At 39.0% G+C, this 27,979-nt stretch overlaps 2 protein-coding genes across 8 annotated transcripts in view; both read left to right on the top strand.

Moving 5' to 3' along the window:
- Positions 1–1,137: 1,137 nt before the first annotated feature.
- Positions 1,138–6,536, top strand: LOC110847391. The gene is made up of 13 exons (XM_022094326.2): positions 1,138–1,309; positions 1,441–1,954; positions 2,020–2,347; positions 2,477–2,949; positions 3,031–3,275; positions 3,367–3,506; positions 3,598–4,241; positions 4,314–4,396; positions 4,486–4,740; positions 4,819–5,337; positions 5,421–5,624; positions 5,696–5,807; positions 5,895–6,536. Exons 2-13 carry the CDS (start codon positions 1,459–1,461, stop codon positions 6,065–6,067), a joined length of 3,672 nt encoding a protein of 1,223 aa, XP_021950018.1. The 5' UTR covers positions 1,138–1,309; positions 1,441–1,458; the 3' UTR covers positions 6,068–6,536.
- Positions 6,537–9,092: 2,556 nt separating this feature from the next.
- Positions 9,093–27,979, top strand: part of LOC110847127 (neo-calmodulin) — a 53,600-nt gene continuing 34,713 nt past the window's right edge. For 2 of the 7 annotated variants that reach the window (XM_035849353.1, XM_035849352.1), the window contains exon 1: positions 9,095–10,031. In XM_035849353.1, the coding sequence (XP_035705246.1) occupies positions 9,993–10,031 (39 nt within the window). In that variant the 5' untranslated portion in view covers positions 9,095–9,992. Of the gene's footprint in view, positions 10,032–27,979 lie in introns of all 7 variants that reach the window. The other 5 variants (XM_035849351.1, XM_035849350.1, XM_035849349.1 and 2 more) reach the window with 5 other exon arrangements.

The following is a 27,979-nucleotide window of genomic DNA, read 5'->3' as shown; positions in this document are numbered from 1 at the left end:
TTATTGGCCATGGATCTCAAAGAAAGCGTTGTCCCACATCATCTCCAACTTGTACTGGATACTACGAAGGGAAAGTACGACGAGTCAATGTTTACCCGGAAAATTATTACAAAGGAGAAGGAAACTATCATCATCATCATCATTACTCGCGGAAATCGGAGGATGGTTTGGAGGATAAGCCCACTGGAAAAATCCAAACCCACGTACAAATGAATTCAACCATTTTTCACAATAATTCCTCTTTGATGAAGACGATGAATGACGACGACTCGAGTGAGCTACATTCCGTCAAAGACATTCCACCCACATGTAGAGATAACATGACAAATGGAAGAAAGGCCGAGAAATCTCCTTCAATCTCCATGATCAATTTTACCCAACCAACCATTTCACCTACAATACAACCACCATCAGAAGCAACATATTGGCCAGATCCACGACTGAAAAGGAGGCAATCGACAAATTCATGAAAAGTTTGTAGTGAATTTATATATCCACAAAAATTGTCAAAAGACATGCAAAAACATGCCGGGAAAAGATTTTAATCCACGCAATCTCTTTCATTCCTCCCATTAAATTATCGAGAAATTGTATGACAGCGACATTCCACTGCACGATCTCTCCACCAGTTGCATGATTTTATTATATATTTTCACAGACAAGAACTTTTGCCAGTGTTGAGACAACTTTTAGCAAGAAGGCTTCACGTGAAGGCAAAAAATGTGATCCTCTCATGGATCACGTAAATTCATGTTTCATGTCGCTGCATACAAAATCATAACGTTCTGGCTCTCTCTCTCTCTGGCATAATTTCGGAATGGGACTGCAATGGAATATGTAGATCAAAATGATGCACACGTAATGAACGATAAGCAATATGCTTCATGCATAGTGTATGCTTTACAAATACATATGTATGCACATACCGGCATTCATTTTGACCTAATAAAGCCTACTCTGCATTTCATTATTAGATATGTTGTGGGTTTTCTTATTTCGCGAACTGGTGGCTACATGTAGGATGGATTTTTGCACGACGAGATACTGCAAGGAGAAAGACGGCGTATGCTGCTACTGTTGGAAAGGGAAAGCAGCGTGTCAACTTCCCCACTCGTCAACCGGGACAGAGCTCAACCAGCCCAAGTTGCAAGTAACTATGTGGTGGTGAAAGTGTGTAGTTTCCCTCATAACTTTCTTGCCCTTTTTCCACCACCCCCCGACCACTCGGAATAATTAACCTACTAGCTCCATTTTACTTGGTTGCCTCACTATTCGCAATACTCCTCGAGTGCTTGGGTTTTCATTTTTGGTATGTACACACAATTATATTTTGTTGCTGATGAATTGTAATATTTCCTCGTTTTCCATGTAGATTTGATTTGCCCTTCCTTATCATTACTGATATTTAGTATCACTATATTTTACTGTCATATCTTCTAGGTATCTAGTACTACATAAATGTCGAGGATAATTTCATGTCACCACTTTCGTGGACAACGGGTGGGACGCTGTGATGAGGCTGTTGATGTCGCCGTTTCTGGGCACACCGTCATTGTCGCTTTGGAACATCAGATTAACATTTATGGGAAGACAGACGACTGTCATAGTCCAGTTTTCCTAAGTTTGGACTCTGACAGACATGATGGTAGTCCGCCCCCAGTGCTGCCAGGGCCAGCACCTGCCACACCAACTGCAAAACTGATGTCTGCGGCTGCAGCGTCGACGTCAAAACCACCGTCTCCATTGCCAACATTGCCTCATCTTTGCAATCACGACTTGGGAACATCATTTGTATTCTTGAAAGGAATATCTTCAAACTCTCCAAAAACCAAATTGGATTCATCATCGCCTCCCAAGAAACGAATCGAGTCCATAGAGTCAGATTCTGAGCTTCGCCTGTCCCACAGTTTTGCAACGATCGACTTAATTCATAAGATTTCGTACAATGAAAAAGGTCCTGAGCTAGAATATGTACATATGTTATATTTGTATTTACTCAATTTTTAAAATCTATTGCAGGCAAATATATTTTGTGTTTGGAAAAAAGAGAGTCGTCAACCAGTTCCATTACGAATGTACGGTCTTACTTTCACTGGGAAATGGACCATGGAACGAAACCCATGCGCGCGAGAATTGCTGGCCTTGTTTCACCCACGGGGGCAGAACCTGAGGAAGATTCGTTGATGATGGTTGAAATCCCGTTGACATCTCCAGCTACGGCCGTAGCATCGTGCAATTTAACTGGTCATATAGCCTGTCTTTCTGCCGAGTCCATTATAAATTTATTCCTATTTCGAGCCAAAGAAGTGCATGGACGAGTTCGAGTTCACTACTATGATTTCGACAGGTTGGTTGGTTGGTTTAATGGTTGGTTTAATAACGTGGCCTGAGAAACTTACCTTTTTCTTTACTTAACCTACACTACTGTATAGATACATAGATAACATAAAAACTGACATTTTTTATTCCAAAATAGGACATATGCTATCGACATGCCAGGATTCGTCCCGGATAAAATATACTTCGTGTGTAATTATTTGGCTTGTATGAACTCAGACAGTGTGCACGTTTTTAATATAAGGAAGGAAGAATTACAACAGGGATCTCCTCACTTTAGTTCATGCTCATCAGCAGCAGCAGTCATTCATGAAGTTGGGCGACCTTCGAACAAACATGTAAATCATACGGATAAGGTTATTTTTAATCCGAAAAATGAATCAATCAAAGTGTACTTACCGAGTATTGCGAGAGCTAACCGCAAGAGGAAGTACACGAATATAAATATCATTGAAGATTTTCAAGATGAAATTATTTCAAACCATACCAAAGTAGTCTTCAGCGCAGGGAATCCAGGAATCGTCGTAGAAGATATACTACGACTGAGTTCTAGTGGCGGTGGGAATCATCCAAAATTTACTGAAATTGGGATTTACCCAATTCGGATTAATGGTGATTACAAATAAGTAAATGATATACTCGGTTGATTTAACTTGTATATCTTTAACCAATATGAGTAAAATGTATTTGCAGACTTGCTTGGAGCAGTTGCATTGATGGTATGCACTAAAAAGGAAGGTTACTTGTACCACCTCCCTACGAAGCAAAACTGTTCTGTTGTACGTGTTGCCAGCTATCCATTCACTGCGCCACTAATTACTTTTGCATTTGACTCCATAATTTTTCACGCCCTGACTGAAAGTGGATTAGAAAGCTATACTTGTAGGAGCCTATATTATGCAACCAAAGACCACGAGGGAATCAAACCGTTTCTAAGTGTAGGCTTTCGTACATATAAATACAATTACTTTTAACAATAATATTTTACCACGGGTTACTCGACCTTGTACTTTATTTACTCTTATACAGGATTGTCCATTTCATGAAGAACCTCCGACCCTCGTAGGAATCCGACCTTTTCTCAACGTTCGAAAAATGACTTGTAATAGTTCAATATTGTCAATGTTAGCATGCAACAATACCTCAAATAATAAGAATTCAGGCCAAGAGTAAGTTGTCTATATATGTATACAACATACGTTGCACAAAAGGAAAAGCATTATTATTAACTACGTGGGACTATTTCTCTTGCAAATACAGAGAATTATCTTGGACAATTTATACACTGGATTTGCCAGATATCGGGACGACTTGTGACGATATGGTGAAAACGGCCAATTTGCAGAATAATAGAACGTCAGACATCTATATTACATTATTGTGCGAGGCCTATACTGCATTGAAACTTTTCATGAATGCTCACCCTGGATCAGAGATGCATGTAGAAATTGCAGCCTGTCACAGCAACATATGCAAATTACTTGGACTCGCCTATCTAAAGTCGTCCGTCTCTACAGTAAATCTTCAGCCTATTTCGCAGTCTGGATCTACGAACCTGGTCGAAGAAACACTAAATACAACTGTTCCGTCCACGACTACTCCGTCAACACTAGATTCAAATTCTTCAAGTGTGTCTGAACTGATACCTGATACTTCTGCTATCATGTCTGCAGATGTGATCAATGATTTGGTGGATATGGGAGTGACATATTTATTGATTGGACGGTGTGGAATTGGTGAAGTGTTTTCCCCCGAAAATTGGTCGTGGATTCGTGAAAGCTGTAATATCCCAGGGTTTATAAGAATGATTGAGGTTACCTTTATAAAATGTAATGAGTTCGAAATTCATCCTGATAATCAAAAATTATCTCCTACATTGGCCCCAGTTGTTGTTGAGTTTTTAGGTGAGTTAACCCATGCTGTTTTCATAGTTATTGTTGTTCAAAATCAAACAGTGTTTTTAAAAATATTTCCAGCGAATAGTGGTCCACAAACTTTGGTCGATTTAGTGATTCACGCTCCATTCATACGGGAGTGCAACAGTCGTAGGTTACTACATGTATGTTTTATCATATTTGTTGTATATTCACAATTGGTCTATTTACAACCTATTAGCTTCAAATACAAATCGTTATCGTTGCTTTTCAGATTTTGCAGCAATTAGCTGAAGCGAAGAATTTTCCTGCCAAAGAGACGTTGGCTGTGATTTTGACGCTTGTTACAATTGGAGTTGATCTCAATACTCGATCTCAAATTAATGAATTACTTCATAAAACCAATTTAAGCGATCTCGAAACATACCTTAAAAAAGAAATATTGATTGAAACTAGAGGGCAACAGACATTTTTAACAGATCTAGCGGTATGTATTATTGCATCGGATAATCAATATATAATTTCAGAGGTCAGTAAGGTTATACTCATTTCTGATTAATACACAGGTAATTTTATATTTGACTGAAATGTTCATTTCTAATTACAGAAACTATTTCAGTACTTAAAAGCTAATAGCATTAACATGTCCATCGTTATGTTCGCATTTGCCCAAGCTTTAAATGTGAACACAGATACCACTCTTCAACATTGCATAACTAAATGTCTTACGGGAATTGTGGAAAAATACACTTGGGACAAATTCAGTAACGCAGTAGATCTCTCTCATATTGAATTTGCTGAGGACGAAAAACGTGGTATTCAGTTTCTTGTCAGGACGTACTTATCAAACATTAACTTCTCCAGCAATATTCCAGCCTCAACACCAAAAACAGTAGCTATAGCTGATCAAGATTCCACTGCAAACGAAAAATCTAAAAGTGTCAACACTTCAGGGCCAACTGATATTATGAAACGTAATCAAATATTTGGGAATGTTTGCACATGCGTAAATTTTTTATTGAGTGTGAACACCCCTGGAGGTATGTTAACCCCTCAAAGTCAAAACTTGGCCACTGTGCAACTGTTTGTGAATGAGGATAGTCGGGAAAATTATATAAAACTTTTGGTAATCCATGCTACATATTGCCTATCTACATATTTATTATTATTTGTATATATTCATATCATGTTGTATATTGATTGGTGTAGAGTTTGGTTTCGAATCCAGTCTTATCGGATACGGAAGGAGTTAAGGATATTATTGTGACATATCTTTACAAAAATGCAACACAAGTGAAACCCAGTGTCAATTCAACATTGTACTTCATTCTGCAAATTTTTGCTGAAACTCCGGAAAAAGCAGTAAATATGCTACTAACCAAACAGCCCACAACAATAATGATATTTGCAAAGGTACCCAAACTCGTGACTAACTGAATGATGGTGATGAAAGATAACATTACATTTTTATTACAATCAAACAGGAAACTTTTGAAAAAGTCCCTTCAAAGTGGAAGTGTCTAGTGACAAACCTGAAAAAACGGGTACAAAATTCAAATGCCACCGAAACGGAAATATTTGCCACAATTTTAGAAAGTAAAATACTAACCTAACCTAACTTTTTTTAAGAGTAATAACCCACCCGTCTACCCATTTCTTTAAAATAACCAATTTTAATTGTAGGTGTATATCTTCACTTGGCCAACTCGATGACTCCGCAGCAACTGGAGCAAGTCTTAGATAAGGAAACGGAAGAAAGTCACAAATTTCATGGGATTTGCACTAGAGTAGAATTGGCCAACAATTATGCTAACATGGTCATTTCTGTTTCTACAGATTATTTAAATCCTAAATAAATAAATGTTTCGGTTCAGGTAAAAATATTCTAGTCATAATTCTGTACAACATAAGGTTAGGTTGCATTATTTTAAAGATCATATGTAGAAATTAAATTATTATGTATCAGTTAGTCCATGGTTGTTAAAAATTGTGAGTGTTTTAGTCCGAGCCAAAGTTAATGAGCCACCCACTTATTTATGTACGTATATGCATACATATCTTTTTGCTGCTAGTGTTAGTCCAGCCAGATTTTAAATCAATTGTGTGATGAAATTTCAAAAAACAGAGACCGGAATTGTACTTCGAATTATATAGAGTTCAATAAATTGCACGTGCTGTCAGCACTTACAGTGGTTATGCATTATCTATTCATAAAATCCCATTGAGCTTGTATTATTGAAAACAAATATTTGTACTGCCTCTTTATTATGAGAGTTTTATCTGTATTGAACGGTTTGAATATATATTTTCTCTGCTGCCCAAGTTTATGTTGTTTCTGTTTGAAGTAATTGATTTGGCATTTCAATACATGAACTTTTGCCCAAATTTATTTATTAATGCTCGACTGCTCCATATGTACATACATATTACCCATTGTCCAAATCTTGATCCAGTCCATCCAATCGTTTGGACGAGCAATAAATTCTGAAATTGAATATTGATCTTGGGAACCTTCATACATAGTACACCAAAAAGGAAATAACTCTTTTACTATTTATTAGTTGTCTTCATAACTAGTTATGACCAATGCGCCATGTTATTAAGTAGGTATGCTGAACTACATATGTTGCCAGACTCCGCATTCAACTCAACAATAAATATGTAGACCATGCATTAAATATAATAATGAGTTTATTGATGGCATACTTAAAGTCATACTTTCACAACATGCCTTCAATTTCATCGTACAAAGTAAGTGTACACGTGCATATACCTAATTTGTCATCTGGATATGTACTCTGGTCACATCTTGTGGTGAGTTTTTAGATAAAAGTAGGACGCAGGTCTGCAAAATAGGAATTTTATGCCATATTCACAGTTATGTAAGAGTAGTGAAACCTTATTTTCTTATTTCTCCCTTTCTCCACTGCTCGCTTTCTAATTTAAAGTTGCCCATGAGACCACAACTCTGGAGCTCGCTTAGCTACGTAAACATATTCACTCGCTTATTAGCTTTGAGGAAGAAGGTCGAAAGATTACCTTTTCATCATTGAGATGCCAGACAAATGCTCGTGGGATTGACGTGATCATCACAAAAGTAGTGTGGATGTCATATATTTATTTATTTACATAAATTAATCTCCTCCTCACTCTCCTCCAGAGTTCAGAAAACGAAGCCGAAAGACTTTAATTTCGACTGGACATTCTTTTAAAAAATGTGTATTTTTTCATATTTATTTGGTCCAAGTCTCATTGGCCCCTTATGGATACATACTTCGTGCATGTACATACATATGTAATGAATGAAGCTTTCTCTTTCTAGGCTCATTACGTTACAGCTAAATATAACCTTCAGTGAATACGTAGTTCGACTTTAATTTTCACTCCAATCCAATGGTGTCAGAGGTTTTGAAATTTATTAGGAAACCCTATTGAAATTCTCTATGTAAGAATGAGTGTGGCGAATTACGCAATTCAAAGGCCATGTAATTATCGTTAAGTATTTATTTGTGAAATTGTAGCTTTTGGTGGGGGTGGGAGGTTACCTACGTAGTGCTGCAAGCCTTATGGCGACCCTCTGAGAAGCCGAGATAATAGTCATTCACTTTCTCAAACCACTACTCACTACTTAACAAAATTGGACACTCATATCTCTCAACTCAAGTCCACTTCCGCCACTACTCAGCAGCAACACATTTTATGGCTTTCTATCTGACCCATTGCCAGACAAAGTAATGAGAAGACGTGTTCTATGTAAAGCCAACAACAAAGGCGCACAGTATCGCCATAACCTTTTCCTGTTTCCCATGAATCTACCCAAAAATATCCCAAGACTTGGAAAACATTGGAAAAGTGAATAAAACATGGAAATCTCTGAATATGGAATATATTTATATCTTTATGTCGTTCGAATAGTGGAAAAGTTGGAACAGTGGACAAAAAATGGTTTCATCTGACTCTCTTTTGTACATACAAGGAGATGATAAAGAAGTTTCGGTCATGTTATTACAATATTGCAATGGGCGGAATTTGGGAAACTATTTATTTCCCGAGAAAGATAAGAGACGTGACCATGCTCGGCTTGTTATTATTCAAGTTGAAACTGCATGATGATAAGGAAACTCAAGAAATCTTATAGTGGAAGTAAGAGAGGAGGCGTTGCTGTTACGTCACAGTTTATCTTTGTCCTTTGTTATGCAGTCTCTTATTTAAGTAAATGCGAACATGAATGAAATTGATGATGAAACAATACACAAATCTCATGCGATGCCAACTGTAGGTCGAGGTCAAATTGACTTTGTTGGCTCTCGTTCAAAGTGTTGCTCTGGAATGAATTCTCTGAGCAGTGCATGAGTCCCATCGGGAAGTAGTCGTGGGATGAGCAGGGGGAGCACTATTGACTTTGGGAGATACCACCAGCAGCGTGACGACGACAAGGACGACGACGGCGAAGGGAATGTTGCCTTTGGATGAAGAGCCCCATTCAGAATTCACAATGTCCCCAGCCGGGCCCTCCTCGTCTTTTCCTGAATGATGGAATCTGTGGGGCAGAGGAGAAAGTAACGAGATGCTCGTTTGGTTTCGCCTGTGGAGTTAGTTGGTTGGCTGGCTGGCTGAAGCTGGTCCTGCTTATGCGAGTGTACGTACGTAGGAATGTATGGTGTTGCATGCCACACATACATCCCATATCACACAGCCAGACGACTTAGTTTTGGCCACTTGCTTGGATCGCAAAAGCAAGCAAAATTCCCGTTCTTACTACTTTCCCAGTACAGCTTTCCGTTCTCACTGCATGCCAGTGAAGCGGGTATGTGTAGCAGCCGTGTGCCGGGACTTGCGTAAATGAAAGTCCGGATATTTCCCATCCACTTTCTCCTCGTCTCTTCTCCTGGCCTGCTTGGCTCTTTATTTACTGCCACAACCTCACATGCATCCTGGCGTGTTCATAAAGATCTCTCTCACATTCCATCAAAATCCGTGTCCGTCTTTGTGTCATTCGATTCGTCGTCCATCTCCATAACAATAATACCCACTCGGTACTCTCTGCTCCTCTCCTACTACCTGCTGCCACTGCTACGACCAGATCTCGCTTTTCTATCCCACTTCATCTCGTGGGAAATACAGAGTCGGATAAGCGCCTCTATCCAGAGAAAATCAAACACCGAAAACACCGAGACCCAAAACCAAGTCACCCTCCCCCTTTCATCTCCAATAAATTCGTCTCCCAAACCCAAACCACGACTAGACCAAGGCGGCCCAAAAGATCTATGAGGAGATTGAATTGAACAGAAAAACTTGTTCGACTTTGCTACTGAGAAGGAGGAGGAGAAGAAGAAGAAGAATTGAGAATTGAGTTCCATCATCCATCCGTTCCTTCCCACCCACCAAACACAATCAACCAGCAGCAGAGAACTACACACTCCGTGTTACCTGCCAGAACAAATTCATCTCAAACCTTTACATGGGCTGCTTCCTTCCTCCTTTTTTTCACACTGCTACGACTACAAGGAGGTAAAACTCACTCCATCACTTCTATTTCAACCAGTCGCATCTGAACAGGTAGACTTTCATCTCAATCTTCATCACTGGCTGTACTCCAGCTGGATACCATATTCAGTCGAAATCGAATCTTACATCAACTGTACATCATTTTTTGTTGTCGTATCATCCATACCTCATCTAGCCACCCTTACCCGCCGCCCATTATTAGGTGGTCGAAAGTAGATTGACAGTACACACTTATTCGTCTTCGATTCCACAGCAAAAGTCCAACCAGCGAAGATGAAGACGTCGTCCTTCTCCCTGAGGGTCATGCGACGGGTAAGCCATTTATGCCACTTTGTACTTCCCAGTTCTAACACCATACATTGCTTGCCAAATAGCTTCAGTTCCGACTCAGTCATTCGCAAAAGGGGGCTAGTCAAAAGTCAAGCATCCGTGACCGCATAAAGCCAAACTCATGAAACGCAATTGCACACAGGGTCGAGCACTTCTTATGCATAGGTCGTTACAGACCACAGATTGGTTTCATTCAATGTTTTTCTCCTCTTTTTTGCTTTTTGAAAAAATAACAAAAAAAACTAAAGCAAGTTGATGCATTTCTTTGCAAGTTTGCTTGATAGCTAATAATTTAGGAGTGCCGAAATAGTGTCAATGGATTTATTCGTGGAGGTAAAAACATGGGAGTTTATGTATGTAGGAGAGGGTGAGGAGAGGTGAAGCTAGCTTGCATACATTCCCACACTCACGGTGATAACTGAGTGGGATTCTAAATACACGGGGAAAGACCACCTGTAACTCGATCGGTGAATGTTTTTGAGTCATTCATAAGTTGGACATTTGTCGCTTTCTCCATTCTGTTGCTTTCTACCTCATCCAAAGAAAGGCGCTTAATCGCTCCATCCACACTCCTGTAGTGTTGCAAATCAGATTATGTTGGCGATTTCTTGGCATCGCCGTCACACATCGTGAAGGATGCAATGTGTTGCATTGTTATTTAGCAGGGCAAGTGGGGTACATATGGGAATTTATTTGTTGGTGTTGGTGGGAAACAACAAAGAACGAGTGACTCTTATCGATTTTCATTTCTTTAATGATGACAGTATTTTCCTTTTGTCATCCATGACATGGATGGCAATTGTCCAATTCGAATAATAAGTATTTGCTCTCCTGCTTCGTGAACGTAATTTAGAGCACAAAGGAACGTGACACTACAACAAATGACATTGTAAAGTTGGTTGTGCAAACCCATCACTCTGTAACAACAAAAAGCAACTGGATATCCATGAATTATTAAATTATTGCCTTTAAAAGAGCTAATACACAATAAAAGCCCAGTGGAATATTCTACGACCACCACCTTCCAAAACCCAATTTCATTTTAATATTACTTTTTATACGATATAAAAGACTTGATAAAAACAGCTTAATTGCCCGTTTGTCGAAAATTCAGACATGAAAAAACCACTCTAAACACGCTGCCTCATCCCGGTTCCTCTGGCACACACCACAACAAACCGTGAATATTAATGTTCTCAGCACAATAATAACTTATTCATCCGCCATACATTTCCTCCTCATAATAGAAAATAAGATGGTATGACCAGTGAGGTGACCTCAGTACATATTGCTGGACTTTCACCAATCAATTACAACTTTCACAAGTGTTGGGGACACTCGTACACAAGTGGAGTGAAATTCTGGGCACTGTTTGTCGCGACTAACTATCCACTCAATTTGGACAATTTGGAATGACAGGTGGAATGGAGTGGAGGTGGTTGGTTTGGGTTTCGAAGGTGAAATGACTTTCACCAGTCTCAACCAAGTTGAGGAGACAAGCTCTTTCCCACATTTCTACACCAGCACTCGCTTCTCTCCAGCCTGCTCGTCCTCCTTCCTCATCTTATCCTTGTAAATGCAATAATGTGTATCACTATTAAAAAGAGATTGTGACAGCGTTTCACAGGGAAATGACCAAGTTTATGTACATTGTTGTACACTTTCCCCTCGAGTGTCAACAAAGTTCCATCTGCATCTGTCAGCAGTGGCCTGGCCTTATTACACAAATCCCAACTACAAGGTCTCATGAATTGCTTCTCGGTCAATCCAATCCTCTCTGGATTCACTTTACTGTGAATTTCACCACCATCTAGTCTAGTGGAGTCCTTGAGGAGCAGGAGGGGCTGTTATTCAGCTACAACGAAGGCTTATCTCTCCATCCTGACTTCCCAGACCGGATAAGCATAGCCGTACTATTGGGTAGTACTTGCGAATAAATCTTGCATGTCGTGAACATTGAGTGAAAATGGTTTCCATTTTAATGTCTACCTTGTACAATTGAGAACTGGAATTGAATTAGAAAACTTTTCAAAATGATTGCGATTCATTTAGATTCCTCGATACATACATACGTGCGATGTAGATATGTATGCAGGGAAATTTTTAAAAAATTGGGAAATAACGATCCGAAATTTCGGGTTGTAGGCAACTGCGAGCACAAAGTTTATTAAATGCGAGATACCTATCTCTTGCGGTTTATTTCCCATCTCCGCCCATCATACTGACGCTTTGAAGTATGTTAAATGAATCCTCATCGATGGCAACATTAAATTGCTTAAGCTTGGCTTAAAGTAAGTTTTCTTATCCTTGGAATGGTCTACTTTGGACTACAAATCTGATACAAAGCAATTCATTGCAGAATTCTCTCAAGTTTCTCTCTCATCATCTAAAGTTTCACGGCGTATGTAGCACTTTTCAAGACCAGAGAACCGAGAGTTGTAAAACTATTTCAATGAGGATGGGTTTTGCTGTTACATTCTGTGCCTTAGATTTTAGTGTTGTTATTTATGTGCTGGCTCAGGTTTTTAAGCATCACATTTTCGTATTAGTTGTGTTGAGTGGACTCGTGTTGCAGTTGCTGACGTGGCTGTTTCTCAGTTTTGTACATCATTTGTAACTTGTCAGGATATAGAACAATACGGATCAATCTGGGAACATTCCTCCTTAGTTTCTCCGTCTAGTAGCCCAACTTTTGAAGATTTTCCAATGGACATGTACATAGACTACATAACTCAGAAACGATTCGACCAAGTTTCCAGGTACTTTCACCATGTGTACGAACAAAGTTTAGAGGAAATAAAGTTAAGTTTCAAGAGTAATTTGCTCCTCCGTTGACAAGAAGTGAATTCTGAAATCACACACACCTTTCCTTGGTTTTGAAAGACTAGCTTATTTTCTGAGGAAGAGAGTGCGAGAAGACAACCAACCAAGTTTTGGAGAGAAATCTTAAACTTTTGCTCAATGTTAAATCCGATCCCCAGGTTGTACCAGGCTGACTCTGAAGGTCGAAAATGAAGAACCGTTTCGTAATCTTGAATAACCTGATTTTGATTATCTCGTGACATAAGGAACTATTTAGAAAAGAAGAGTGGCCTGAAAATGGTGGCAAACAATTACAAGCACTTATGCTTACACATACTTTTCAGATAATTCAAAATGCTTTTACCTCAAAATTGCCCCTTACAAAACTTAGAATGGTTGTGTTATTGATACGAAAAAATATAAAGTACACTTCGTCGGCTTAATTAAATAAATAATAAGTAATTAAATAAATAATTAAATAAATTAGACATTGACAGAATACGAGACAGATAGAGCATACATACGCGTAAAATAATTGCGAAAGAAATCAGTGCTGGCCACTCCCCCGTGGAAAAATACTATTGATTAAGAGCTGGGTATAATATTATCTAAATGAATTCACTGGATAAAAATGGATACAGACGAGCTAATTATTTCAGACTTGGACTTAAATCTAAGGAAAGAGCGAATTGGGAGAGAGAAAGTGGACGTTGATGAATGTCTTCTTCGCTTAAATGCACCCTCCTGTCAGAACTAATCTTTAATAATGCAATTATTTCTGGATGGCTGTACACATAGAAATTCCTCCTTTGCAAAAATGTTCATGCCTCAAGAGGCGCAAAATAAAGATCTCTCTACGTTTGGTCTAATGAATGAAATATAGATTCAGACGAAGAATGCTTTTGAACAGAAGGTGGCTTAGCACATTTGAATTTGATAATATTCTATTCTTCCACCCGTGTCTGCTATGGGCATCGTGGCGTAAAAATTACTTAGCATCTCGTTAAACTATAAATATTCCGAGGGTGTGAGGAAGTGTGCATAATTGATGACCTCCTGGTGCTAAGAAGAAAAGTAGGAAATCCAGGGCAGGCAGGCCAACCAACGACACAATGTCAATTCAAAATCCTTTCCTTTTCCTGGCAGAAGAGTATCCCACGGACGGAATTGCCACCACTTTCTCACACCACACATCCAGGCAGATCAAGTAAAGCTCCGTCTGCTGATACTGCTGCTGCTGCTGGCTTCCTCCTCCTCCTGCAAAGTGTTTCCAGGCGAGTACTCGTGTATTGTGTTTTCCAATTCAGAAAATGCTGAGGAGTTTCTTCATGGGGATTTAGGCAACCCTTCAAATATCCTATTATCGTTGTTCCCCATTCAACATTCCACACAAAAAGTTGAGCCTAAAAGAGAGGATGAAGAAAGCTAAAAGTAAAAGTCAGCTCAATCTTGCCTTTCTCCAGGCTGCTCGATTTAGTCGTTTAACTTGGTTTAGCCCATACATTTCACGAGACATACGTTCTTGTCTCTCAGGAGGAAAAGCACAGTCATTATGCAAATATTCCCTCCTATTGATTTCTCTAACTCTAACATCGCATTCAATATCCCACATACACGCCCATCCAACTCCTCACCTATGTAGCTCACCATGATGACTGGAATACTGAGCATCTTAGACACATACATGAATGCCGAGGGTGTCGCAAGTTGAAATCCATCATACTTTGCGCTCAGAATGCGTGGAAGCACGAGACGCCGTTTAGAATTCTGATCAGAACTATCCATAGCAATTGGTTTGATCTGATCTGGGGAACCCTAAGCTAACCATTATGTCGATCCGCCGCTGCCAACTGATTCCTAATTGGCATCACCATCCAATATCGCAGAAAATCTTCACCATCACAGCGCAGCCCTAAGAGATAATGTTTTATTGTCTCGATAATGACAGTTATTTTGTGAATGATGTGTGTGCCGTGGTGGTGGTTTTGTGGCAAAGCTGCTGGTTGAGAACCAACCAGGCGTGTTACCGATATTGTGGGAGAGATGAAACATTTAGATAACACCCGAATTGTTTTCACCCTGTCCTCCGAAATACCCTGTTTTTGTTGGGTGCACAGAAATATGTATGCAGCAACTGGAAGCTGAATGCTCAAGAATTCTGCTGATTAGAGTTTATAGAAAGTTACATAGACCGGATATGATGATGACAAAACATGATCCCATAACTGATCCGAATAACGGGGACGAAAGCATTGATTGTCCTAATGTTAGCCAGGCTGTCGAGCTGTTTGTCTTATAGAAGAAAGGCACATATGTACAGACATATGTGCTGTGTAACTGTAATGACATGACCTATGCGGGCATATGCTTTCAAAATTCCCACAAGCTAAATATCGTGAACACGAACTTCGCTTCAAACCTATTCAGTTGGGCCCACATAATATTTTTTAACCTTTTAATAAGGACGACGTAATAGTTAGGCATTTATATGCAGGACAAGCATTTAGTTTAATAGTCCAAATCCATGATTTTGGTACATAAGAACTTGATGCATTCATTAAAAGGATTCACCATTTATAATTTTAGCACTAATCCTAAATATTATTATATCGAGGTATATATGACGAACACATATGTCTGAATATGTATATGAATAATAGTCGTAAGTATACTCGTACTACTAATTAAAACAGCCTTGCTTTTTGCAAGCCGATTTGTAAGTATTAGTCCATACTCTAGATATGTACTACCACTTACACGTGAAGGCCTGTTATTGCATAAAATGAATCAATATTTTCATGTACCCAATGCAGGAAAGGTTTAGTGACAGTTTATGGAATTCTTATGTATGTAGCTCTACGGCATGAAAATTGGATAAAATAAAAACTTGACCAGGTAGAATCCCAATTGGACAGTGAGTAAAGTATAATATCCTTGAGCACAAGGTTTTCGTATCTCTTTTACTAAAGTATTATAATCAAAAAACTTCAATTTACTACATACCAAATATTTGACTAATATTTGCACTACTACACGTAAAATTTGAATAACAATAATAATAAAGAGGTTTTATTTCATACTTCTTTTCTTGTTCTTTACAAAGTATGCACATTATTAATTTACTAGTTGATTAACAACTTGAATTTATTGCAAATTATTCAAATATATAAATGTTAACAATCGTATAAAACACTAATCCAAAAACTACTGAGCCTCAGTCAGCTCAATAATTAAATATACATGCACATGTAATGAATAAAATCACTCATTGTCAGTTGGTGGTGGAAAGCTTGTTTTGTCTGCCGTACTTGTGCTTTGATTTACAAGGCGAAATGTATTTGCAATTTGAGATGAGAAAGGCAACCAGAGCACCAGACTCCAGACGGGAAAAGTGAGGTCGCTCCTAGGAAAAGGACTCTTGTTCATATCTGGGGAAAACAGAAACCTGTTGTTGCCCTGTTGTCATACTTTTTGTGCCAAAGAGTAGTCTAAGAAAGCCTAGGAAAACCAATCTGCTCAACAAAAAATCATCCCACTCTTATACCTACGTACGTACCCTTGTTGGCTACTATTTACAGCTTTCTTTGTTCCCCTACATTTTCTATAATCAGCTTTGTAGAAAAATAAGACTTTGCCCTCCTTCGCTTTATTGGTTTAGTCCCCACTTTGAACTTTCTCTTTGCTCTTTGTGACGGATGTTCACTCTCAGATTTTTGCAGCGTCACAAGCAATAACAAAACCGATTTTATACATTTTTGGGAAAAATGTTATTAAAAATTCTGATAAATCATTCCGTCAACAAATTTTTAGCTCGAGTCAGGGCTTATGGAACCCTTAAGTCTGTCTGTCTCCTGATAAATCTCGCTAGGCTCATCCTACCAACTTAAAATTTTGTACACTTGTAGTATGGGGGAAATGAAGACTTACGTTTGAAGAGGAGCAAAACCGGTCAAGTGTTGACCGGTGGGGGTCATAAAGATCGGGTGGGATCGTTGGTACAGAATATAATGAATGGTCATCGAAGGGGTGGATCAAATCAACAAATAAAAAGTTTATTTTAAAATGATTTTAGTGATTTATACAAAATATTGAATGACTAATATATTGCAGTTAAACCCAAGTAATACACATACATACATTTTTTGGTATATCGGTTTACCGAAGAAGGTGGTCGTACTATGTATACTTACACTTTGGCAAACTCTTAATTTAGCGTGATTCGAGAATATGACATTTAATTAAATTCAGCTTGACCTGATTTACGGATACTTTCAGTCTTTCAAATAAACACTTTTTGTACAAGTGAAAGCTTCTCAGATAAAAAGTACGAAGCATTCCCTTGGGAGTCTCTCCTGAAATGCTTATTACTTAGAGACCTTTGTCTAAATATTGTGCATACACATAAATTCATATGCATCTACTTGAGATCGAAATCACACATGACATCTGTTCACTTTCACCCTGACTTTATTTCATGCAACCTGTCAGGTAAAATTTGTAGAAGAGGTCGCTAAACTTGATTGGATTCCATGTATCACCCACACACCTTTACAAACTTATTGTGTCAAGTTTCACATACATGAAGAACGTATTCCATCTCTTATTGTAGAACGTTACACTGTTGTGGGGGAAAATTTGACAGTATGATTTATGGAGGGGATGGTGTTCTAGGATGTTACACCTCTCCCACTTTAGTAATTTACTAGATGGGAGTGATAGCATGAAGATGGCACCGTCCTTGTTACGCCATGTGGCTGAAGTTTCGGTTGAAAGGAAAATCATGCGGATGCAATGGTTCAAACGGCTTCATAAATGGCGGTGGTAGTGGTTGGCTAAAGTGAAAGTTGCATGTCACCGCTCAAAAAAAGTAAAAAAGTTGGCGAAGGAAGGAGCATATGTCTCAAAGTTCAGTTCGGTGTTGAAATTGGGCTCCTATCCAACCTCCACACTCACACTTGCTGCCAATCCAAATCACAGCAGAAAGCCACACACAACACAAGTCACATTAAGTGAATGGAAGTCACTTTACTTTTACTGGTTTGTAGCCACCTCTTCTGCTCTGCCTTGTTTTTATAGGTCCCCAGCACTGTGTTTATGCACGTATGTGTAGGAGCGACTGGACAAAAGCCTACGTTTATATCCAAATATAGAAGTTTAATCGGCCTTTCCACACCACCGAGGGCTACATTCCTACACATCTCGCTAAAATTACGTAAAACCAATCCGCCCACTCCCCTGATGTCGGTCATGGCATGTACATCCTTCCTTCAGTGAGCGGAGAGTAATCAAATCGCCGGAATGTGTGTGGCTTCAGCTAATTCCATGCAAATTGAATTTAGTGAAAGTTTGATGGTGTGGATAATCTCATACTAATTATTTTCCGCTCTATCTGCGGTTAAATTTACAAAGATGTATATGCACGTATAATCTCCCGTCTCAAACCCACAACAACCTACATGCCATCATCAGCCGTAGTCATCATCTCCGTTCTCGTTCATCCGATTCACTTAATGTTATTGACGAAAGTTTAGCTGGAAACTGAAGAACTTGCCAACAATACACAAATTATCAGAGTTTTGGTTTACCAGGACGATGTAAACGTTCTCTTTGTATGTATTTACTTATGTAGCTGTTCGTGTACATGTTAACATCAAAAATTAATTTCCGGTAGGATTTGTTTATGCATTGGTTGTGAACAAATTGAGTTTGCTTATTTTTGGTCTGCCTATTTCACCAATGACCTACTATGCATGTGACTATTTATGATGTAGCACCACTCGTTAGTAACTTGGAGCAGGATACCATTTGACATATATTTATGCACTTACTATTTCGTATGAATGCAATTAGTGAGGTTACATTTTACCAATGACGATGATGGGAAAATGCCACCACCACATATTCAGCAATCGAGAAGATTGTATAAATTACAAAATTGGGTTTGAAATAGTGCTGACCTCCAGTTCCACTTAAGGAGCACACAGTTTGTGTTAGAGTGAGCAGCAGTCATCTCATGAAATATGAAAAGCACTGGAGTTTGGTTCCCTTGAGAGTCTTTTACAATTATTATCACAGGCTTCGTATAGACTCTGCTTTCCCCATCCGACACTTGAGTTTGCGGAGATACGTATTTTATGTTCTTTGCCGACAGCAGATCGAAATCACAAATGTAACCGGAGTAGACTGATTTTACTTTCCAGCGGTTGCAAATTTCTTACGAATCTCCACTTTCACCGCTTTTCTATAATTCAATTACGCTGAAAGCAAAACACGTCTCAATTCCAACTAATTTAATTCATGTCAAGTGAGTTTACTCAAGGTTCCGCCATAATCGAGCACATGTTCAAGACCCTCGAATTCCTGCTCTTTTAAATCCTCAAATTATATTCCACTCCAATTTCCTCCGAAACTACTTGCCAGCAGAAGCACATCAACCAACACTTTAATAAGGATTACGTATGTACACGAGGAAATAGGTAGCTGAATTTCGAATAATAAAAGCTTATAATTGATTCCCCTTGTTACATACTCCATGACTTGTCATAACATTTACGATTTAGGAATATTTTCCGAAAATTTAGGAATATTTCCATGAAATGCACAACTGTTGACTGTAGTGGCAGCAATACCACGCTCAATACGGAACCTTTATAACCTTCAGAACGAAAATAAGAAATACCAAAATTTTAAGCTGTGTAAAGTAAATAATTCAAGATCAAAGAAAGACGTTTCCTCTGCGTATTGGTTGCATGGGAAACTTGAGAATGGTTAAAAAATGATCGAAGGAGAGTATGTGGGCTATATCATTCTGGGAAGACGACGTGGCGTGCATTTTTATTCCGCACAAGATAATTTCCCAGAAAGCAGGGGGCACTGAAAGTCACCTTGATGTATTCTCTAATATCATTTCCAGAGAATCCTCTCAGAATTTAATGTATTGGTGGAGAAGAGCCTTTTCCTCTTGTCGCTGATGGCAGATTCCGATGTGGTGGGTTGTTGGGCCGGGGAATAAGTGCTGCAGGAGGGACTAAGCCTTGTAGACTTTCTCCCCTTTGATGAGTTTCTCCACTTTCTCAGCGCCTTACGCCTCACGTCATCTTCGTCATCATATCTAATCTTCGCCAGAAATTTTTCTCTGCTCTCACTCAAAGTCAAAGGCCTCGTCCTCCACCCGTCCGGATGTAATATTGGTAAAGTGATGGACATGAAATTAAATGAAGAAAATTGGGTTAATCATTTTCTTTGTTGGTTCCAAGAGGAGGAGACGAAAGTATTCAACCACTTTGTATTCAAAATGAGTAAAAACGCTAATTGTATGAATTAGTTTTTACTCACTTTTCTCTCAAGAAGGAGCAATTTATACAGTTCCAAGAAAACTTAAAGCAGTTGAATTTGTCGCTGTCCAATTTCTTTGCACAAGGCCACGTAATAATATGTAAGTGTCAGTGCTGGGAGTTGACAATACTTTCCGCTGAGCTCACATGCCTAATGCAATTAACGGGCTAGATGTACATACATACTACGTGATCCCTACCAAGGCACGTGGGGTGTGTTAAGAGTCAATTTTATTGACGCATATACAACCCTTGGGCAGACAACCGACATTATGCGGCCACTACTATTACGTTGTTACGTTATAGAACAATAATATTTGTAAATATGTGAGTTCCTTTGAGCTATACTGCTTCAGGATTACAGATATGCATCAATATTTAATACCCTTTTAATCAAAGAATAAAAATATATTATGGAACCTCATCTCACAAACATGTACAATTTTTAAGTATGGCTGATTAATTTCTCTGACCGTAAGCATATTTACTAATCAATTCGGGTTCTGAATTTTGTTTATAGAAAATTTTTTTACTTTATAGTTTCTAATAGATTGAGTAAACTCACAAACTTTGTAACCCATATGCCAGCATGGCCCAATATATAGTCTACGGCTAGTAACGAATCTATAAGCCTACAAATAATTATTCCCAATAGGTTAAAACTTTTGAAAATATTATGACGTGTAATATATCTCCTACTTAATCAAACCTCCCAAACTAGTACCAATTATCATTTATTGGAAAAACTCTACACAGAATGCAGAATGTAGTTGTATGTAGAGGATGTTAGATTCCAAGTACTTCAGTAACTACTGGAAAGCTACATATATTTTCTCTGTAACTCGCCTTTCTTGTTCTTATTAGATAAGTCTGAACGAAACTTGCGAATTTCTTAAGGTTGTGAAATACAGTTTTTACGAAATACACAGTATGTGTATCTATTTAATTACGAACAATTTTATACGGCTTGCGTACAGGTTTTCCTTCGCCCTCTTGTTGAATTGTGTCAATTACCAAATCATTTTGTTTGCTTGAGCTATTTACACGGACACCTGCTTGAATCCTGGATATCAGATATTCCCATATGGCTATGGGCGACTGCTATCTATGCTAACTTTCTTGCCTACGTATAGCTCAACATGAAAACTTTTTGTAATCAAGTCGTTCTTATTATCTATTCATTTATTACCACCTCGAGCATAGAATTTTAACAAACTGTCCAACAAAGATCTTCCAGCCATGGGATCACATCTCTCGCTAGAGTTTGCATTTCGAATAAGCATTTCTCTTCCAACTCCCTGGTGATTCTTATAATTGGCAAAAATTTCCGAGTTCCAACTGGCAACACCCTCGTTTTCCCTAATTTGTACATAGGTATTGGTATAACTTAACCTGTATGCATAAATAATTATATCACACAACTCCTGGCTCTTCTAGTAGTTTTCTTTCCGGGGAAATTTAATGATTTAGGGCTAATAAATAACTGTGTGCGTTCTATGCTAGTTTTCAAAATAAATGAGAGAATATTTTTTGCAATTTTCCTTTATCTAATCCCGGTGGTAGCATAAGCACACTGTGTGCACTTGCCTCGTGCTCATTTGAACTGAAAAGTAATGCGAGTTCTGGATAGCAAGATAAATTTTCTGAAAATCATGGCACCATTTAATTTCAAGAGTTTGAGAAAACTACAAATTGCTACAATCTCGCCCTAAATCCCACAAATGATCCATAAATCTAATTTAAGAGCTTGGTCAGGGCAGTGTTTGTACACGTGAGGAAGAGAAGGAGCTCCATAAGCAATAATATTGCTCCCACCCAAACAATTGCAAGCATGGGACGAGGAGGTGCAAGCAAGTATGTGCTCTTGTGAAGAGAGAGAGAGAGAGAGAGAGGAGAGTGAAAAGTGGAGGACTACTTTCTCGGACTTAATAGTCAAGGAGATGGTTGGATGGGAGATATCACTAATCAAAGCGTATTGTATTTGATCTTGTGGGTATTAAGGATGGTGGGCACGTTTGATGGGAAAGTTTGTCTAAGAATGAATCTCTGTCGAGTCTCTTAGAATTGATACTTTCCTCACCTTGTTGAGTAATGATTTTGCACTATCGGATCCTCTCCGTACATGGACAGACGTCGTTCGGATAATGCACTCTCACTCATTCACAACAGCCTCGAATTCTCGCTCAGGATTAATTTTGTATCCCTGCCTTCGTCCAGAAATGAGCTTTGTTGTCCGTGCGGCCTTTGAATGACGAGAGTACGAATACACAGCTAGCTATACCTTCATCCATATACGGGTAGATACATTTGTGTACAAAGGGAGAGATGCAGAGAGATAGCAGTTCGTTCTTGGCTTTGTTTTGCTCTCAGAACACACGGAGCGTGTTTTCATTTGGATGGAAAAGAAGAAACTCGAAACTCTGGATGGATGGGAACATGTATTCTCAGCAGTTGTGCATGTGATTCGGATCCTCTAAACCCATTTTGCCCATTTACCTTTTTTACACTTACAATTACTTACGGCACATAAAGTACACAACTGGAGAAAACTAAATAGACAAGATCTCTCCCAGAAGTTGGTGGGGAAGGAGGGAGTGCAGAGCGGAGGAGAGTGGGCGATGATTACGAAGGAAAAATGAAACCAGTCGAGACACAAACACGACGACTCGTTGGTTGTGAAATAAAGGACCAAGATTTTGAATTCTAAGCACCAAGCTCCTTTAGAATCTGTCTAAAGAATCTTTCATCATTGGAGCAGTTTAGATTAAGAAAGCTTCTAGAATCATAATACAGTCGGTTACTGCTATTAATTTTAGTACCACGACGTTTCTGCCTCAGGACTCACCTATTTCCACATTTCCAAGGTCTTATCTGTTACTCTATCCGCTGATGAGCTCAGATCCATGTCTAAGCCTTGGAGAATTCTTTCACCGAGCGATCAGGATTAGGTGGAGAAATATTGGTGGAGAAAGTGGGGAAGAGTAACTAACCATTCATATCGTATGTAAGCATGTGTACGTCCCTCACTTCCTACCATTCATGTTCATGTTCTTTTGTGGCAAACCCAAACTGTCGTGTGATGTGTGAGGCTGTTGGGTATCGTATTTCGTGTTATGACATTACACGCCAAAAACTTGAGATTGCCCTTAAGGCTGGTTCTCTCAAAACCCAAATTTTCAACTTTCTCCTCGTAGCGCGACACTTCTCTCAAGCTTCCAGACAAAGAACTGAATGTATGTACATGCAAAGTGCCAATGCGTGCTTGGTTTTCTTGTAGAGTGGGTAAAGTGACCCTAAGCTTTATAGTCGAAGCCATCCTGGTGTTGGTCGCTGCATCCCCAAAGCAAGCAAGAGAAAGGCCATTGTGCAGTTTCACAGGCTTATGCTCCTCTTTTTGGGTAGCACGTTATGACTTTGGAATGAAAGGGTGTGCATGCCTTAAGCCTGTCCTGAGCCCTGAAAATGGTGCAGCTTTGTTTTGTACTACCAGAGGTTCTCCACGTTTGTTCTCCTTGCCTAAATATGAACTTATGTACTTTCTCTGGACAAACTGTAACGTACTATTTGCCAAAAACACGATTCCTTTTCCACCGAGGGACACATGTATTTTGCGGGTGAAAGAGTTTGTGCTTATTTGTATTTATTTTGCATGTCAGACTAACTTTTACACGAACGAGATTTTGAAGACCATTCCTTGTTCTAGAGGCGACAGGAACTAGACTGGAAAAAACACGTATCGATTGTTATTAAGGTGCATGTATTCGTCCTCTCTTTACATTACTTACACTTTATCTGACTTTTGTCTCGTTCGTGCTTATCAAGTTACTCTGTTCACGAGGGAACAATGCATTTTTGGTTTAAATTGAAACAAAATCCGTCATATATATTCATTTGCAGTGCGCGGTGCCAGATGACCATGTCACATATTTTTAGCACGACAGTCTAAAGAGGCGTCTCTTCGGTTTTATTAAGGCTTCCCAGATGTGTTAAAATGTTTTGAACCAAGTTACCTACTTGTCCCAGAAAACTACAGAATGGCAATTTCGAGTTCGATCCCCTACGGAAGATCAGATACGGCTGGCAGATGGTCCTTCCTTTTGATCCCGTTGGAGAAATAATCTCGTTTCAAAATGTAATGAAATCTGACGTGACTAACGGTAACCTCACTTTGGGATTCCGATCTTCTTATTGAGACCGAGAGACGAATGATTTAATAAGGGTTGTCTGTTGTCACAGCTTGTGAAATTCAGCACATTTGGTACATGCGATGATATACTGTTGCATATGTGCGGATTCATGCGAAGGAAGGTCACAAAGCCAGCACCAGCATTGGATTTGTGATTCAATTCAGGCCACTGGAATTCTTCAGCACACAAGAATTAGAAAAGGGTCACAAACTTACAATAAAAGTTCTTTGGGTGACCTTCCATGGGCGTAATCCCTAGAGCGCGTGTTTTAAATCATCAAGGTGTGAAAGCAGTGGGATGTGTACTCGTTTGATAAGTCGGAAGGAGGATACAATTTGGTTGAATGTCTGCATGTTTACCATCTCGATGCTTTCGGTTAAATTCGTTCTGTGCTCTGTAGTTCTTAAACATCCTTGTGCCGGATTGTTATTCGATTCATGTGAACCTAAAGTGTGCTTGCACCACCACCAAAAAAGAATTCCATCGTGGGTTTGTTTGATGAGATGGTTTTGATCATAAATAAATGTTTGGTGTCTAGCAAGTGAAGGAAACTTCTCATTTCTTTCTGAGAGAGGAGAATATCTATGCAACAAAAATTTCATCAACGACCACATTCTACTTGACGCCAACCAACAAAAAGAATTTTTCATATTACATGTTGCAGCTTGTGCCACCTTTCACATGCTATTTGCACTCTGGCGTCTTCGGGTGTCATATGAAATGCATGAGGTGGGCCACCACACAATCATATAAAAAGTCTTAAAAACTCGTGCGTGTACAAAGAGGAGAGAGAGAGAGACTTAAAGTGAAAGTAGTCATATATGGTGTGAGCACAATGTTTTTGTAAATAACAAGCCTCTCTCTGCTCCCTCCCTTTCACAGATTTCGACTGGAGCGTCGTCCCAGTTTTGCAGCTTTATAAAAAATAAAGCAGTTTGAAATGTGCGTGTTGGAAGGAGGAAGTGATATGTTTGTCGCCTTACTTTCACCTCCTAGAACCAAGACCGACTCAAGACCAGCTCCATCTGTTTCTGTTCGAATCATAATTTACATCATAAAATATTACATATGATCCTGTCACGACAAAATTCGGCTCACTCACACCATTTCCTTCGAGAAAATGAAAGAACGTATAGTCGCATGAAGAGCGCTGCATATTTTTTTCTTACAAAAGTTTTTACTTGCACAGACAACGAGTATCTTTTTGTTTCTGCTCGTCGTTTAAGAAATTAACCTAAATACCCTTCACCAGGGCTCCTGTGCTGTGCCGAAATTGTTCAGACTGAGCAGACTCCTGTGGAAAAGGCAACACCTGCCACGAGCCTCGTCGCACATATTTTGTCCCGTTGTATACTTCCGATAAAAATAATAATTTATTTTGCACTGGACCATTTGAGAAGATTAAGTCCTCAGTTCCTCTTGTTTGTTGATATTATTAGCAGAGCCATAAAATGTGTACCTTGAGCAGCAAATAAATTATAAGGGTCATTAACATGCCTTTAAGCTTCAATTCACATTCAACTAATACAAAGAGACGATCCCACAAATTTTCTTGGTTGGTTGGGAGAAGAGAAAAGAGTAAAAGACCATTGAGACTAAACTACTGACTGAACATGTTCGCTACTATACCACCACAAACTTGGAGTTTTGATGATGAAGTTATATGTACGACGAGGTCTGGAACTCGTCCGCTGTCTGGGACGGTAGTTTCCTTCCCAGGATAGGAATTAAGGGGAATTGCAGAACATTGCTATAAAATAAAGTTGTCTGTCTCTCGCCTTCTTTTCTCCGTCGTTTCCTACACTCTTAGTCTCTCCCATCTAAATTCTCTCTCTTAGGCGCAAGGGCTGGAAAAAAATTCCATGTTATTTTTGTTAAACTATTCATTCCAAAAAAAGTCAGCCGTCGACATAATCGACGTTGTCATCAAGAGATGATGCACGACGCTTTGGAAGTAAAAGTCTGAAAACGTTGTTGACTCATATTTCGCCATCTTTTTATATTTCAATTTGTGGCTTGATCCAACACGTGTATTCCTGCACACGGCATGACAATGAAGGTCTCTGAAGACGGACCTTTGTGTGAGTAAGCGATCGTCGGGGTCTAAAGTGCGTGATTTGGCTGCGCTGTGGGAAGCCAACGAACCGCAGACAAAGTACTTGGCACACTTTCTCACCACAGTAAATTGCTGATTTGATCTTCCGTTTGACACACAGTGTTAATGTCATGAGCTGTAAGCCACCGATGAAAAGACAAAATATTGAATCCTCGTCCTTGCTGCAGAATCAAGTCAATAAAATGAAAATCTTCAGTAGTCGGATAAGTATTTGACCAAAATTCGTCAGAATAGAGTCCTGCACAGTTTACTTGATCTCGTTTTCAATCTGTCGTGTGCTTAGCAATTTATTAAGTTCATTTAGTGGATGAAATGTAGCAAAGCACCCATTTAAAATTGATATCGCTACTTTGAGACTATATTAACGATATTGATATAATATGCAAACTATGTACATCAGGCTGATAAAATTCGAATTTCGTCTCATTGATTTCTTCCCCCATGCAATGCAAATTGTGAAAAAAGCATTTGAAAGAAATTGCCCATCAAGGGTCGCCTCTTATGCTGCATCACCATCGTGATTGCTGGTGTAATGGATCGAGCTAGTCTCTGGAACCGTTGAATGTTGAGCATAAAGATTATAGCGAACCTTGAGACCCGACTCTTCTTATGGCACAACAATTCCATAAGCCATCAACTAAAATGCTTTAAATTGCACGCCTGTCTACAATGGAAATCTCCAAGGGTTTGGCCAAGAATTGGACGTCATCGTTATGTAAACAACCTTCTTAATAAAAGTCACTGCGATTGCTTTTATCCAGTCCAATCGTAAATAATGTCTCATTTCTGCATTTTAGTACTGAAAAATGTATAGCTTGCCAAATGGCGTGCTACTGTTTGAAGCACATTCGAATTATGTGGAACGTATAAATATATCAACGACGTGGGCATACATTGGATTATATTGCAATCGTATTGGAAATTATTGCAACCAAGTAAATGCAATCAAGCACCAACGGAAAAAGTCTGTTGGATGGATTGGGGAAATTTGATACACATTAAATCTAATATATTGTCTGGTGTTCTGCTTTTGAAAACTACTGGTGAAAGTGACTAGTATTTCTATCTTGAGATTTTCTTTTGCTGGGGCTGATGAAAGTGAAAAGCCGGAACGTGAATTTCCAGTTGTGACACCACTCGGCAGCCAACCTCCAAATCACGCTCGAGGAAAGTTTGGCTTTCGAGACTGTAGGTGGAGTCCACTTTCCACCCTCCGCAACTCAACCAACGAGAGGAGAAAGTGGAGAGGAGAGAGGAAAGAGGAGAAAGTGGTCCAACTCATACAACGTCCATACACAAGCCCATTTGATAATGTGGGGAAACGATGTTTGCCACTCTTAAATATAAATTCAGAAAATTTACAAATTATGTCGACTTATAGTTAGTATTATAATATGCATAAAAAATGTAGAAATAAAATTAGGAGGGTTATAATAATTGTAAAAATAGTTTTTCAAATTTTTTTCAAATTTTTCAAAATATCTTGAAAAT

Source organism: Folsomia candida, unplaced genomic scaffold (assembly GCF_002217175.1).
Source record: "Folsomia candida strain VU population unplaced genomic scaffold, ASM221717v1 Fcan01_Sc003, whole genome shotgun sequence".
Taxonomy (NCBI): domain Eukaryota; kingdom Metazoa; phylum Arthropoda; class Collembola; order Entomobryomorpha; family Isotomidae; genus Folsomia; species Folsomia candida.
This window is presented reverse-complemented; position numbering and strand designations above follow the sequence as displayed.